Below are 15,000 nucleotides of genomic sequence, written 5' to 3'. Positions count from 1 at the left end.
CACTTTCCATTCCGAACGACCTGGAGTTGTAACGAAGTTATTACAATAACGCGAAATACTATTTTTAGACGACGTTCTCCTTGGCGTCGTCGTTGTCCTTGCATAAGCTCCCAATTAACAGTTAAACGTCGCCCGGTGTGAAGGAATCCGGAATTCAGTAAATGTGAGGTTTTGGAATCCGGAATCCATAGCGTGGAATCCGGGATCCATTTCGGTGGATCCGGTGAGATTGGAATCCGGAATCCGAGACTCGGGATCTGGAATCGGAGGGCCACCCTAGGGCCACCTGGATTCCTTTACATAGGGCGATAAACGTAAATAGTAAAGCTTTTAGTCCTCAGCAGCGTCAAGTGTCATCTCGAGCTCTTTCCAATCCTCGTCAGGCAGATCTGATGAGTAAATTTCAAATTGTGTTAGTTTTATAAACCTTGGGTTATTTATCTCTCACATATCAGCTATCAGACTAAGGAGGGAACTAGCAAAAGGTTACTTAGCCTGAGGGTTGTTCCAGAATCGATGAAACAGTTACCTGTCTCCCTGGGATAGAACGTGTGATCGCCTTGCAGAAGGGCGGTTGTCAAGAGATTTAGTTTTTTGTTCATTCCAGTCTTGTTGAAATGTCTGACTCATCGTTTTTTATTTAAAACTTCACTTTAATCCATAAGTACAATATTGATACAAATTACTTGAACAGCGCGTGGCAGAAAGATTACATGTTTTCTTTTATTACAGCCTTCATGGCAAAGTATCTCATAGTAAACTGTTCGAAGCCTTCATGGTTCTTTACGTTAATTTCAAGTTGAACACATGCATTGTTCTTGCGTAAGGGATAATAAAGAGTTTAGCTGCATTTGTCGTGTTTTCGCAGAGGCCTTTGAGAGGAACTGAGTTAAGCCCTTGAAGAGAACTACTGATGCAAACACTGAAACAGGTGATGCAAGCTTCATTGTTTCTTGGCTCGATTACCAGCCGCTGTTTCGGTAAATGAGCCAGCGCTCACTCCTTAGATCACGGCTGGACGCGTGAGGTGAGACATTGTAATCTCCGCCAATCAGAAACTCGCCTCTACAAATCAGCCAGGTATAAATTATATTTTTTGGTTCACATTGTGGCTGCGAAGGTATTCTTTGACCCGGCCTGTTCGAGCTTTACAGTGGGAAACATCCAAGATTTCGACAACGGAAAGTCACTAATTTTCCAGTTGACGCCAAGGGCAAAATACGGCTTTTAAATCAATTTCTATGGCAATTTATCCTCAGAATTCGCTAATGTAAGAGCAAGTTAAATTAAAATTGCTGCTTAGTTTATTGCTCCTGTGACACAATTTCTTCTGCATGCGCAGTAGGATCAAGAGCGTGAGGTTTCTGTATTTTTCGTCCAGTCCAGCAGTTTAGCACAATATTGTAATCAAGATGAAATTAAATTGTTTTTGTTGTTACTATGAATTCAAGTCGACCTATGACCCAGTCAGTAATAATCCCGGCGAACACTGGATGATTCTTCATTTCTTTTAAACAACAAATAGGTCATGCCCTTACTTACCTTCAAGCAATTTGAAAATAATTCCACAGCTCTGAATGGCCTCTCTCGTTACTCCTGTAAAATCAAGTATACGCTGATTCGTAGTTGCTAGAAAGTTCATGCTTTGCAGAAACTTGCAGTCGCCCCTGGTCAACGGCACAGGAAGTAAAATCCTCGTCTCATCAGTGGTCAATGTTCTTTCAAACTGTGAAGAGATGACACTGTGAGCACATTATCACTTGATTTTCGCAAGTTTGCTATTCCACTGGTTTTGCTTTGCCACTCTCGTGATTTGCCAAAATAGTGTGCTTTTACATCGTTAACCAAACGAAAGCAAAAGAAACAATACTGTTTACGTGGGATACCGACCGTTAACGTGTCTGTAGTTTAAAAAATATGCTACCATTTAAAAGATATAAGCGGCCAGGTTTTGTAAACTACAGGATTACAATCAAAAAAGAAAATAAAAAAACGATGTCTTCTACCCGGTCACCCATCCCAGTACAAACTCCTTCAAACCGGGATTAACTAATTGCGTGGCGAGTTAGCATACACTTGTCCGAATTTAGCGAAACCCCGAGCAAATTGTAGACGTTCTTTGCCTTCCGCGTTCTATGTATATGTAATCATTTTGACTTGCTCCGACTGATTTTCCCCGCGCTTGCCAGTTTTGGTCAAGGAAAAGCTAGAATATTTCTTAGAACCAATCGAAAGCCAACAGAGTGATGATGCCGTTTTCTCTCTCAATACCTGTGTCACTGCCCTGAAACTATCTACCGCCTTGTGCTGTTATGCTGATTCCAGATCTTGTTTACCTACCTCGTTCCCAGGGTCTCTCTTCCGGAAACGAGGTTGCTGTTCTACCTCCTTCCCCGTCTTGCACAGATGTGTGAATCAATCAAGGGAGGTATTCCCCAATCCTCAAGCCTATATCCTTCAGATCTACTGGCAAGTTAACAATTTAATTTTGTTTCTTGACTCACCCATCCCAGGTATTTTCTGACCCGCGCTTTTCGTTGCTCTCGGTTCTTCTCTGTCATTAGAACCGTCTTGTATATAGTGTCCATCATTTCAATGTCTTCGGCAGTGAAATAATCTGGAGTCAAAAGTAAAATCTATTCGATAAGAGCAGCGGACGTAGTCCCCGGTGTTGTGGTCTGACGTAATCTGGGTGGGGGAATCTTTCACTTCCTAAAATTAATTGTAAACTGCGTAACAAGCAGTCTGCCTTAAGTCCCCCAAAAAGCATTGTAAATTAGTCCTGAAAAGCCCCCAGGGGAGAGACTATATATTTGCGTTATGGCAATTACTTCGTGACTATTGTAAGAGTTTTAATGCGACAAAGGTGTGGCTTTCAAGAAACAAATAAAAACATCTTTATTTCAAAAGGCATAACCCACTGACTCCCTGAACCACCAAAATCATCTGGCGTTAGACGTAGTGAAATCTACTAAGTCCCAATTCAGAGATCAATGGGTTAAAAGCATTTTCTACTATTTTATTTTCAATTTCTTGTTTATATCATGTGATTTTATGTGTATATTTTCTCTGTATTTAAAAGTATATTTGGGACAATCTCGGAGCATAGAGCAGTTTTCAATAGCTCTTTTTACGGTTAGTTTTTCTCATTTGCATTACAATATAATCTAGCATGTATGTGAAGCAATTTCGGGCTATTTTGTAGTTTTAACAAGGAATAAATAAGGACGATAAGCCGGAGGTCCAGTCTCACAACCCTTCAATGTTCATAATCCTGTGGGACGTAAAAGAACCCGCACACTTGTCGCAAAGAGTAGGACATGTAGTTCCCGGTGTTGTGGTCTGTCTTCTGTTATATATCATGGTTGGCAGGGTAAATGCTCGGAGAAATTAGCTACACCAAGCTACTCCAAAAATCCGAGGGTAAGTAAAGATATATGATATGATATGATATGATATGATATGATATGATTTGAAGTTGTCGTCAAAATCTCAAATTTGGTGATTCCTCGTCATTGTTAGGCAAAGTACCGCAAAAATTAATGCAAGACAAAATGCGTTGCGCACGTGCAGCACAATTATTTTTCCTCTTTGTGGCGTTGTCGTTACCTAAGGTCCCGTCCACACATATCCGTATTCGTTTGAAAACGCAGCATTTTTTCTCCGTTTTCAGCAAAATTCGCATCCACACGTAGCGTTTTCGCATCGTTTTCGCCCGTCCACACGTATACGATGAATTGATTTGAAATCGATAACTTTTAAACAATAACCTGACTACGCATGCTCGACGCATGAGTATTCGGTATTATGAACTCGCGAAATAAGAATTTGGCGCCATCTTTTGTTAGGATAGTAAGATTGAAGAAATAGCAAAGCTAAATCTGCTTGAAAACAGGCAATTAGGTTTGAAATAAGCCCAAGTATTAAAGACAAGGAAGTGAAGCATCTCTGCGGCATCTTAAATAAGTTTACTAAATTATGATAATATTGCACGGAGTGGATTGGAACTGATAGTGTGAGGTCAGCGTTTTCGAAAAGTTCCCTTTTCGTTCATCCGCAAGTACTCGCGAAAACAGCGTTTTCAAAAAGTTCCACTCTGGAGAGCGTTTTTGAAAATCTTCATTTTCAGTGATCGTTTTCATCAGATACGTGGGGACGGAAGCCGTATCCGCAAAGAAGAAGTTGCGTTTTCAAACGGAAAACGGATACGTGTGGACGGAGCCTAAAATCCTTATTCACTTCAAAATGTGTCTTTTAGGCTTCCTTATCTCAAGTATTTCGTGATTATTCTGTCTTATTCACATTGTACAGTACGGACGAAGCATTGTGATAGGACGTTGTCGTCAAAACCTTAAGATTGTTTTTTTTCTTTCAAACTGTTGTAACGTAGGGTGCGGCGAAGAAACGTGTGAAAATGTGTGACGCGCGTTCAGCACGACCAATCAGTTTTCCTCTCTAAAGCAATAAAATTATTGTTTTCTGGTCTTGTCGATGTCGTAGCCGCGATCGTTTGTTAACTTAACTTTGAATTCCTTTTATTGAAATTAAAAAAAAACGCCGCAATGGTAGGGGCAGTGTGGCGCGAACTCTTCCTGAGTTCGATTCCGCGGTCGGAACAATCATTCGGAGTCTAAAAGTGACTAAAGCGTAAATGCTGTTGTGGTCAGCCTCAACGCCAGCTAATAACTGTAATCCCGAAGCCAGCCATAACTTAGGAAACTGTAAGAGCAGGAAAGATTGTGAAAACGGCAAAGATATTGTGAAAGTGATTTACCCGTACGATAGAAACATAAGCACAAGCAACAGGCCTATAAGGCAAGGCAAGGCGCTGAACACACGTTTTACGGTTGGGTGGAGCGAGCGCCACACCAATCCGTTTCATGTAACACCAGTAACACTGGTACTCATTTTAGCGAGAGTGAACTGCGGAGCGCACGTGTCAGTGGAAAAAATAAATATAAATAAATATCCCCTAACATAGAATGTTCACTGCCGTACCGAGTAGGGTTACTAAATACCATGACAGTCGTGCATTTTAATTTAAAATAAACTTCCGACCGGAAATCAAATATTCGGAATAACCTTTTTTGGATTGAAACCGGCGAAAAATGCAGGGAAAAAATATTTTCCAAACCAATTTCCACCTGACCGAATGCATAAATGGCGGCCAAAATATAGTCTTTTGTTTATGTGCTAATTAGCCTCACTAGCCTCGTTTGCATGGACAAAATACAAAAGAAAGGTTGCTTGAGAGCGAGGCTAGTGAGTCTCATTAGCACATAAACAAAAGAATACATCTTTGGCCGCCATTTTGCATTCGGTCAATAAAGTTTTCTACGCATATAAACCAATTGAGTATCTGATGGAAATGGGCCCACACAAGGACAGAGTAAAACTGACCAGGGTGGGTCAGAAATTTTCTCTGTCCTTGTGTTGGCCCATTTCCATTAGTAGCACTAACGCTCACATGGTTTATATAGGCAGAAAATTAGCACTAACCGATTATTACCCCCTGATAGTTAAGTCTGTTGAAATATAAGTGCTACACGGCCTACGTTTGCTAAAACGTAACCCTTCTCTGACGTAGTATGGCCGTGTAGCTACGTCGAGCCACAGAAAGCAGGCGAAAAACTAATCCCCGTTTATGTTTAGATGTTCTGGTTACAAGAAGTAAAGCTGGTTTGAACCTGCGACCCAATCAAAGACCAGTACCTGGTCAGCGGTCAACTTAAAAAAAGCTGACCTCGATGAACTCTAAGCTGGGGCCCACAATATGGCCATGTGATACTGGTCAACGGATACCTTGTTTTGACAGATTTCAATTGACCATAAAATGGATGTCCAATATCAAAAATGTACGCTGTAAACAGCCGCCATGTTGGGCGTATTCATAATTATTATTATTATTATTATTAGGAAATTATTAAATCATTGGAAAACATTGTCGTGCGCACGCAGCCACGAGCAATACCGCTAGCCATGATTATCATGAGACAAGCAACTCATTGATTCCTATGACATTAGTGCTCCTCTTGGCGGCTCATCTGGCCGCCGCAGCTCCGCTGTTAGGGACCTTTAGATCAGAGGACAAGGATAACTACGAATACTAGTTTATCGTACTGAGCATGGGTGTAATGTTTGGAGGCCGTTTTTTTTCGAAGTACGCGTGCTCGTCACGAGTACTCGTAGCCGTAGTAGTACTCGCCCTCAGATATAAAGGTTCCTATTCGGAAGTTAAAAGAAACGACGACGGTTCGTTTACGACAACGCCACGACAAAATATCATTGGTTAAAAGAGGAAAAAGAATCCTGCTACTCTAACTTGCGGCCCGCATTTTCTTGCTGTACTCTGGATAACAACGTTAAGGTGATTCCTTAGTAATAGAAGTTGTCGTAAGATTTTTTTAAAACTTTTCTCGATTGTTCCCTATATTATGGTGACTCGAAATGTGCAATTAAAAAAGTAGGTCCCCAAGCTCGTTTGAGAGACAACTTGCTCAAGTTACTCATTTAATCATTGCGCCTTCATCTATCAAGGACAAGTTTATTCCATCGGTTCAGGCTACGTTTTGCACGAACAGGAAGCACAGCTTTGACGTAATTCTTGAAATAACAAAACAGGTGAATTGTGTTGCTCAAAAGGAATAATTTAATGTTTGTTTTATGGCACAGGCACAAGTCTTGAAAAGGCACTGACTACAAATGTTCTTCGGGTGCGTGATCTCGAGGAGACAATTTTGTGTCCACGAGTGATGGCTACGAATACTATCTTTCCTGTAACTTTTTTTTCTGACGTAAATTTTTTGTAATTTTTTTACAGCGCAAAGAAGATGAGTAAGAGAATAAAATTATGCCAAAAAAAAGATAGGTCACCAACCTCGTTTAGGAGAAAACAGAAAGCAAACCAAGCTCGACCCCTCGACAACACGTCTCCCCGATAGCGCGGTTTCACTTTCACAGTCGGACTTAAATCTTCTTTAGTATTATCAAGGCTATCACTCGACTTTTTGTTTTGTGAGAGTCCAAAACGTTTCTTGTTTTGCTCTTTACTGCTGTGCTCTGAAAACGGCCATTCTTCTTTCTAGCGAGCTTTCCCTCACGAAAGGTCGGCATTTTGAAATGTTTTTGGCCACGTTCGATATATCAATATTCACACATTGGTACGAGTCTTTATGGTTAAATTTAAACATTGTTTTGTTTAGAAATATCCGTTGAGACTTGTGAGACAAAGAGCCATGAAATTTGACCATAAAGCCTCTTAGCCATGCCTGAATACGAACGGGGCTTACACTGTGTTATGCGCAGAACAGGATGCGCAGTGCAATACTAGGGAATCACCTTAAGTCACCAAATTTGAGGTTTTAATGACAACGTGAGCGTCCAAATGCGAATCTTTCATTCTATACTTTTACTTCGAAACCGCTCGTATAAATTCAATTTTAGGATAATTCACACACATACTGAGTACGAGGTGAACGAAATGCAATAACCGCGAAAGACTTAGGATTGTGCAGTTCCATTTTGAAGTGACGTTAACGTCGTCGCCGCGGTAGTAAATCTTCAATTCCCCTGTAATGCCCGGCTCTAAACCCAGGAGTCATATCATAACTAAGTGGAGTACGATCGTCCAGGTGACTGTAGTCCTAAAAAAGGATTGTTTTGGGTGACATTGCTCGATGTTTCTACAACCTGAGTGGAAGTCATCTTCTCTGCAGAGTCAAACAAAACTTGTCCAAGCGTTCATCAATGTCATCCAAAACAGTCCTTCTCAGGACCACACTCACCAGGACGATCGTACTTTCCTAAGTTATGCACACGTATTATGTTAAAATTATTAGCCCATGCACACGTCGAGACAAAACAGTTGCAAAAATTTTCCTTCATATAGTATGCGCTCGTTTTCATCCCGACGAAAATCCGAAAAGGCACAAATGTTCTAAAATCTGAGTTAGCGTATTTCGTGTGTGCTAATGCTCACGTCATACGGGTAAAACAGACTTGAATTAAATAATATTTTCTCAAAGATTGAAAGGAGAGTTTTCTTTTCCCCCAGAAAAAAAAGTATTTTTAACATGTCAGAGGTTCCCTTTGAAGGAGAAAGCTTACAGAAATCGCAAATCGGAAAGAAAATTTCCCAAAAACGCACAACTACAACTGATACAAAATTGATATCATTGATATTAAATGCAATAATCACATTTTATGTTGCCTGAAAGCCAAAACTGGAAAGCGCAAAGAGGAAAGGTAAGTCGAAACCAACCTCGTCCCCGGGGTCTTCTTGGAGTAGACCCAGGGGATGAGGTTGAATCGAAACAAAAAAATTAAGTTAACAAAAATGAAACTATTTGCTCCAAACAGAAAAAGACAACAGTAAAGGGTAACTACCTTTTGTTGCCTGTTTCCTTGAACCTCAAATCTTTCGCTGTAAACAACAGATGTTACAAGAAGCAGTTCTTGATCTTGAAAAGGGTTCATCATGTTGGTATCCAGGTCAAAGCTTTCTAGTATTTTACGGAGATCTGAATCCGATATATATTCCTGACTAATTTTCCCAAGCTGGAGGTCTCCAAGGTTCTCATCAATAGTCAGTGATATCTCGCCGGTTGAAAGGCCCAAATTACCTTTCCTATGGCTGCACAGAAGAAAAACATTGTTTTTGTCAGTCCCTCATTGTAGTTACCAGCAGCCCATGAGTAGGAGCGAACAACAGCCCTATACTCCTCTCAAGACGTTTTGACAGACCGATTTATTTGTAGATTGAATTTCCCGCGATTTCCCGCAGCCTGATTACCAATCACAAAAACTAACTTGACGTCATAGCGTCACCGAACCGGAACTGAAGTTAGTATAAAAATAGATCAGTCGGTAAAAATGCCTTGAAATAGGCTTAGTATGGGAGTTGTTTGCTTCTAGTCCCGGGCGACTGAGTCACCTATTTTCTCTGTCTCCCGAGTGCCATTGATTGACAAGCTCTATTCGATCCTTCGTCAGTGGGGGTTGCCATTCCACTTCCACTTTTTCAAAATGACTTTTCCAGGAATTCCATTTTTTAGTCCGATATATGAAAGTCCGGCTCGTGGACAACGGAAAATAAAATGGAAAAACAAAAAGAAAAACAAAACAATACATATATATTTATTACACATGAGATTTTATTCCATAAAGCAAACTTGTACAAATCTATACACTTTATTTTCGCACGTGAAAAAAGGCTATACAGCCAATCAGAACGGCGTACGGCTCTTTCACATGTGGAAGTATAACCAATCAAAGATAGCGTAAAGGCCTTTCCAAGCCAATCACTCGTGCATCTCGTGCATCTCATGCAAATCGTTCGTTGTTATTGAATCAAATTAAATTTATATTTGGTTCTATGGTTAGTGAGTTTTTACTGGGTTACCAGTATGGCAATCCCAGTCGGAAAATGGGTAATATTTCTCCGTTTTATTTTTTTCCGTGTCGGTAAAAGTCTTGCCTATCACTCCCCACTGTCTTTGTGCATAGAGTCTTCTGTGAGTATTTTGCTAGGTTTGAGGGGGCTGGGGTAATGCGTAGATTTCTCTGGTGCACTCAGGAGAACATTTAATTAACCTGCAATGGCGTCGAAAGTCATTGTAACGCGAATGGCGTTTTAGCGCATCTTTAAACAAAATATACCCTTATGGAGCTCAAGAATGGAACGTCAATTGGATAAACAAGACAGGCGGTGGAAAATAGTATCTGGAATCTTAGAAGCGACGAGTAATGGACTTCGACAAATCTTTCGCCCGCCGAGCCGTATTTCTAATATTTTGCCAGGTGTGGTATTATGTACAATACTGAAACCCGGAAAAATATCCGAGTCCCAGATGGGATTTGAACCCACGACCCTCCGTGATCTAGTCGGATGCTCTAACCACTGAGCTACTGGAGACTCTATGGTGAGCAAGGGTCAATTTGTGGGTCTCGACTGGAACCGCTCACGCGGCTACACAGCCAAGTATTGACTAGCACATTTGAAACTCACTAACAGCATCGCGCTGTCACATTAATGCATATCAAGATGCAGCCGACCAACCTCCAAAGTGAGTGTGTTAACGATGAGTGTGATAAATGAGTGTGTTAACGATGAAACACTCACCTTGGAGGTTGGTTGGCTGCATCTTGATATGCATTAATGTGACAGCGCGATGCTGTTAGTGAGTTTCAAATGTGCTAGTCAATACTTGGCTGTGTAACCGCGTGATGCGGTTCCAGTCGAGACCCACAAATTGACCCTTGCTCACCATAGAGTCTCCAGTAGCTCAGTGGTTAGAGCATCCGACTAGATCACGGAGGGTCGTGGGTTCAAATCCCATCTGGGACTCGGATATTTTTCCGAGTCTACATTTCTCCTTACATTCAATATCATTGTTGTTGTTTCATCGTTAACATAATACTGAAACCAAATGGAAAATTCTCTGGTAAGTTATGGGTTCAACAAAGAACAAATCGAACACCTGAAGTGGCTATGTGATCTCTGTTGTCTGCCTATTTGTATTTATTACAGTCTCCTTGTAAGAACTGGAAATTTTACTAATTCTTGTTAACCTTCAATGGCGTCGAAAGTCATTGTAGCGCGAATGGCGTTTTAGTGGATGAGAAATTTATTTAATCGCACATGCTTTGTGACACGGATTGTGTGTCATGTTTGCACGCACGCAATTGAAATAGGAAGGGTTCAGGAAAAAAAATTGTGACGCTGATGAATAATAAAGTAGCTGCTATTTCCAAAACGATGGAATTACCTGGTGATAAATAACCTCGTCTTGGAGAGTAAAGTGTTGACTTTGCAGAAACACTGGTCAACCTCAAGAGTTGGGCGATTGTGATCTTTGTGTTGAATTCTCACATTTCTTCTCAAACTTTATAACACTTGAAAGAAAAAGAAAACTAACAAAAACAAAAACCTTGTATCTTGCCATCATGATCATTTGACACAAATGCTTTACTGTTTCGCGAGAAAACACGCCGTGGTAACTTGATCACGACGCCAACTGAATTCGATGTCACTTTCGATTTTGCGATTTACTTGTGCAGCCAAAAGTACAATAACAAAATTGAACGTAGCAAAAATCTCCCAAAATGTTTTTTTGCTGATGGTAACTTTTTATATTCGTGGTTTAAAATTAATGTTGTTTTCATGTTGTAAATTTTGTTGCTGATGGCAAAATATTTTATTTTCGATCGACCGTCCTGAAAACTTCCTTCTTCTCTTCCTAAAAACTGTGTATCAATATTTATTTACTATTGGATCAATATTTGTTTTACATAAAGCAAGCCAACAAAATCTGTACCTTAATTAGTTTGCATTTTTGAGCGTTAAAATAGAATTTTCGGTTCTATGCTTCTGTTACAAAGTGGTATATTTTTTAGGTCACCCATCCCCGCCGGACAGGTCTTAACTTCAGTGAACGTTTGTATTATAAAGCTGTCGGACGCTCAGAGTGCACGCTTTAACTTGAGGTGTAAGAAAGTTTTGAGGGTACTTGAAAATGATCAGAATGTCAGCCTAGAAGCCAATGTTTTTCGATCCCATTTTATTTTCTTCAATCTTTGTGGGTTTAGTACTTTGCTAGTAACTACATGTCTTCTCAGAAGGCTATTTACCTAAGACTTCTACCATGGCACTACAATGATATACAATACCTAAACAATGTCGTGTACTATTAGAGCTACATATTACGCAAAGACGACTTGAATCTCCCGGAAGACAGTTGACAATATGGAATAAAGCGCTGTGTTACTGCACTACCACACGTACGCAATGCGTGCCTATTTTTTTTTTAATTAACAGGAACTTTTTATTTCTGGCAAATGATTAATAGGCTGGTAGCCAGGTTTTTAACCTCAGAAAAAGATCTGTTTCGTCGTATTAACGTGTGAGTCAAAGGGCCTCTGCTTGCACGACTTCTGGGTTACCCCTTAAATGGTCTTTATGACCCCCGACTTCAAAAGATTGCCTGGAACGCAGCAGTTCAATTCCATCTAACTCAGTCCCTTCTGTTTTTGAATAACACGTACCACAGGCAACCCAGTGTAAGCTCATGGAGCGTCTAGTTACTGGGTTGCCAGTATGGCAATCCCAGTCGGAAAATGGGTAATATTTGTTGGTTTTTTCATTTTTATTTTTTCCGTGTCATGAAAAGTCTTGCCTGTCACTCCCCTGCTAACTGGTGTCTTTGTGCATAGAGTCTTCTGTGCGTAATTTGTTAGGTTTGAGGGGGCTGGGGTAATGCGTAGATTTCTCCGGTGCACACGGGAGGACATTTTATTATTAATCTGGAATGGCGTGGAAAGTCATTGTAATGCGAATGGCGTTTTAGTGCATCTTTAAACAAAACTGTATACCCTCAAGAATGGAACGTCAATTGGACAAACAACTTAGGCGGTGAAAAGTAAATATTTGGAATCTTTAAAGCGACAGTGTTTACTCAAGTCGCATCTTAGTTGTCTGGCAACTTACATTACCCGGTATTTTGTACTAAACTCTGCAAAGGTAAGACAAATTTTGAAATGTGACAGTGAAGAATTATTTGAATGAAAGCTTGTTGTCTCTTTTTTGCTTCATTATTTACGGTCAAGGTTCTTTCGAAAAGGGTATGATGTGAACTGTCAGAAATTTATTTAATTGCATATGCCTTATGACATGGATTGTGTCTCTTGTTTGCACGCTCGCAATTGAAATAGGAAGGGTTTTTGCCTCTAATAGAAACTATGTTTATTTTAGGAAGTGAAAGATGCCCCTGTCCAGATAACGACGATAAGCACAACACCGAATAGTGAGTGGGTTCTTTCACGTCCCATACTATTTAATTTCCAACAAGGGTTATGAGACGGGACCTCCGGTTTACAGTCCTTATCCGAGAAGACTCGAAAGTCTAACCATTTGCAGATGTAATTGCAAAGGCAGCACATTCTCCTCAGTTATTTTAAGACCCTGAGTGTTGATCCGGCCGGAGTCGCACTCACGACCTCCCGCATGACAGCCCGATGCTCAACTAACTGAGCCACCGGTGCGCGGTGTACAATAACAAATAACAATAACAAAATTGAACGTAGCAAAAATACCCCAAAATGTTTGTCGCTGATCGTAACTTTTTATTTTCGCGGTTCGAAATTAATGTTGTTTTCATGTCATAAATTCTATTGCTGATAGCAAAATATTTTAGTCTCGATCGACCGTCCTGAAAACGTCCTTCTGCTCTTCCTAAAAACTGTGTATCAATATTTATTTACTTTTGCATCAATAATTGTTTTGCATAAAGCAAACTAACAAAATATGTACCTTGCTTGGTTTGCATTTGTTAGCGTGTCAATAGAATTTTCGGCCCAATGCTTTTGTTATACGAAGTGGTATATTTTTTAGGTCACCCATCCAGATAGTAACCCCGCCGGACAGGACTAAACTTCAGTGAACTTCAGTGAACTTCAGTGAACTTCAGTGAACTTTGTATTACAAAGCTGTCAGATGCTCAGACTGCACGCTTAAATTTGTGGTGAAAGAAGTTGTGCGGGAACTTGAAAATGATCAACGTCAGCCCAGACGCCAATGTTTGTCGATTCCCTTTTATTTTCTTCAATCTTTCTGGGTTTAGTACTTTGCTAATAACCACATGACTTCTCAGGGGGCTATTTAACTATGACTTCTACCATGGCACTACAATATACAATACCAAAAAAATATCGTGTACTGTTAAACTTACGTATTACGCAAAGACAACTTGAATCTCCTGGAAGACAAACGCAGCTCGGTTGACAATATGAAATAAAGCGCTGTGTTACTTCAATACCACACGTAAGCAATGCGTGTCTATTTTTCTAAAGAAGACAGGAATTTCTTCTTTCTGACAAATGATTAATAGGCCGGTAGCCAGGTTTTAACCTCAGAAAAGGATTTGTTTTGTCGTATGAACGTGTGAGCCAAAGGGCCTCTGCTGGTGCGACTTCTGGGTGACCCCTTAAATGGCTTTAATGACCCCCGACTTGAAAAAAAAGTTGCCTGGAACGCTGCAGTTTAATACCACCCAACTCAGTCCCTTCGTACCACAGTTAACCCAGTGTACGCTCATGGAGCGTCTAGTTTATTTTTTTCCGTGTCGGTAAAAGTCTTGCCTGTCACTCCCCTGCTAAGTGGTGTCTTTGTGCATAGAGCCTTCTGCCCGTATTTTCTTAGGATCGAGAGGGTAGTGGGAAATGCGTAGATTTATTTCTCTGGTGGACGCAGTAGAATGATTAACTTAACCGGCAATGGTGTCGAAACGCGAATGGCGTTTTAGTGGATCGTTGAACAAAATTTACCCTTATGAAGCTCAATAATGGCAAGTCAATTGAATACTGAACAAGACAGGCGGTGAAATGTTAAAAGCGACGAGTAATGGACTTCAACAACAATCTGTCGCCCGTCGAGCCGAAATCAAAGTGAGCTGCATTTCTAATTTTTTACCAAGTGTGCTGTTATGTAGAACACTGAAACCAAATGGAATATTCTCTGGTAACGTATGGGTTCAACAAAGACAGGGAACGAATCGAACACCTTAAGTGGATCTTTGATCAACTCTGCACAGTCTTCAGGTAAAAAAATAATTGTGACAGCCAAGAATTATTTGAAAGAAAGTTTGTCGTCTATTTTGTGCTTCATTATTCAAGGAGAAGGTTCTTCATGGAAACGGTTTGATCCTGAAATTTTAGTTTCTTGTAATATTGCGCATATTTGACACGATTGAGTTTTTTCTCCTTACGCACGAAATGAAATAGGAAGGGGTTTAATTGCCTTTAATAGCAAATATGTTGTTTGTTTCAAAAAATTGCTCGCTGGAAAAGGTGGCCTTTATGAATTCATCATGTTTTATAATATGCGAGCTTAACTGGATTCTTTTTATGGCAATAGCAAAGCATTTTCATGTCAAAATGAGGTTAGCGTTTTTCTGTTGTGCTAACTTAATTAAAATAAACATTCTGCCTTGCGAGTTTGTTATTCTC

The 15,000-nt window shown here is 40.3% G+C and overlaps 2 protein-coding genes and 2 non-coding genes across 5 annotated transcripts in view; 2 read left to right on the top strand and 2 right to left on the bottom strand.

Moving 5' to 3' along the window:
- The window catches only part of LOC138007791 (serum paraoxonase/lactonase 3-like), a 21,659-nt gene extending 20,255 nt beyond the window's left edge, over positions 1 to 1,404 (top strand). Inside the window, exon 8 of one of the 2 annotated variants that reach the window (XM_068854867.1) lies at positions 869 to 1,404. In XM_068854867.1, the coding sequence (XP_068710968.1) occupies positions 869 to 870 (2 nt within the window). In that variant the 3' untranslated portion in view covers positions 871 to 1,404. The other variant, XM_068854866.1, reaches the window with a different exon arrangement.
- Positions 1 to 15,000, bottom strand: part of LOC138007790 (uncharacterized) — a 77,694-nt gene that overhangs the window by 51,036 nt on the left and 11,658 nt on the right. The window lies entirely within an intron of this gene.
- Trnas-aga (transfer RNA serine (anticodon AGA)) lies at positions 9,841 to 9,914 on the bottom strand. Its single transcript has one exon. It is a non-coding gene; the product is annotated as a tRNA-Ser (tRNA).
- On the top strand, positions 10,272 to 10,345 carry Trnas-aga (transfer RNA serine (anticodon AGA)). The gene has a single exon. It is a non-coding gene; the product is annotated as a tRNA-Ser (tRNA).

The sequence above is a fragment of the Montipora foliosa genome, chromosome 6, assembly GCF_036669935.1.
Source record: "Montipora foliosa isolate CH-2021 chromosome 6, ASM3666993v2, whole genome shotgun sequence".
Taxonomy (NCBI): domain Eukaryota; kingdom Metazoa; phylum Cnidaria; class Anthozoa; order Scleractinia; family Acroporidae; genus Montipora; species Montipora foliosa.
The sequence above is the reverse complement of the archived record's forward strand: the minus strand, read 5'-3'. Positions and strand labels throughout refer to the sequence as shown.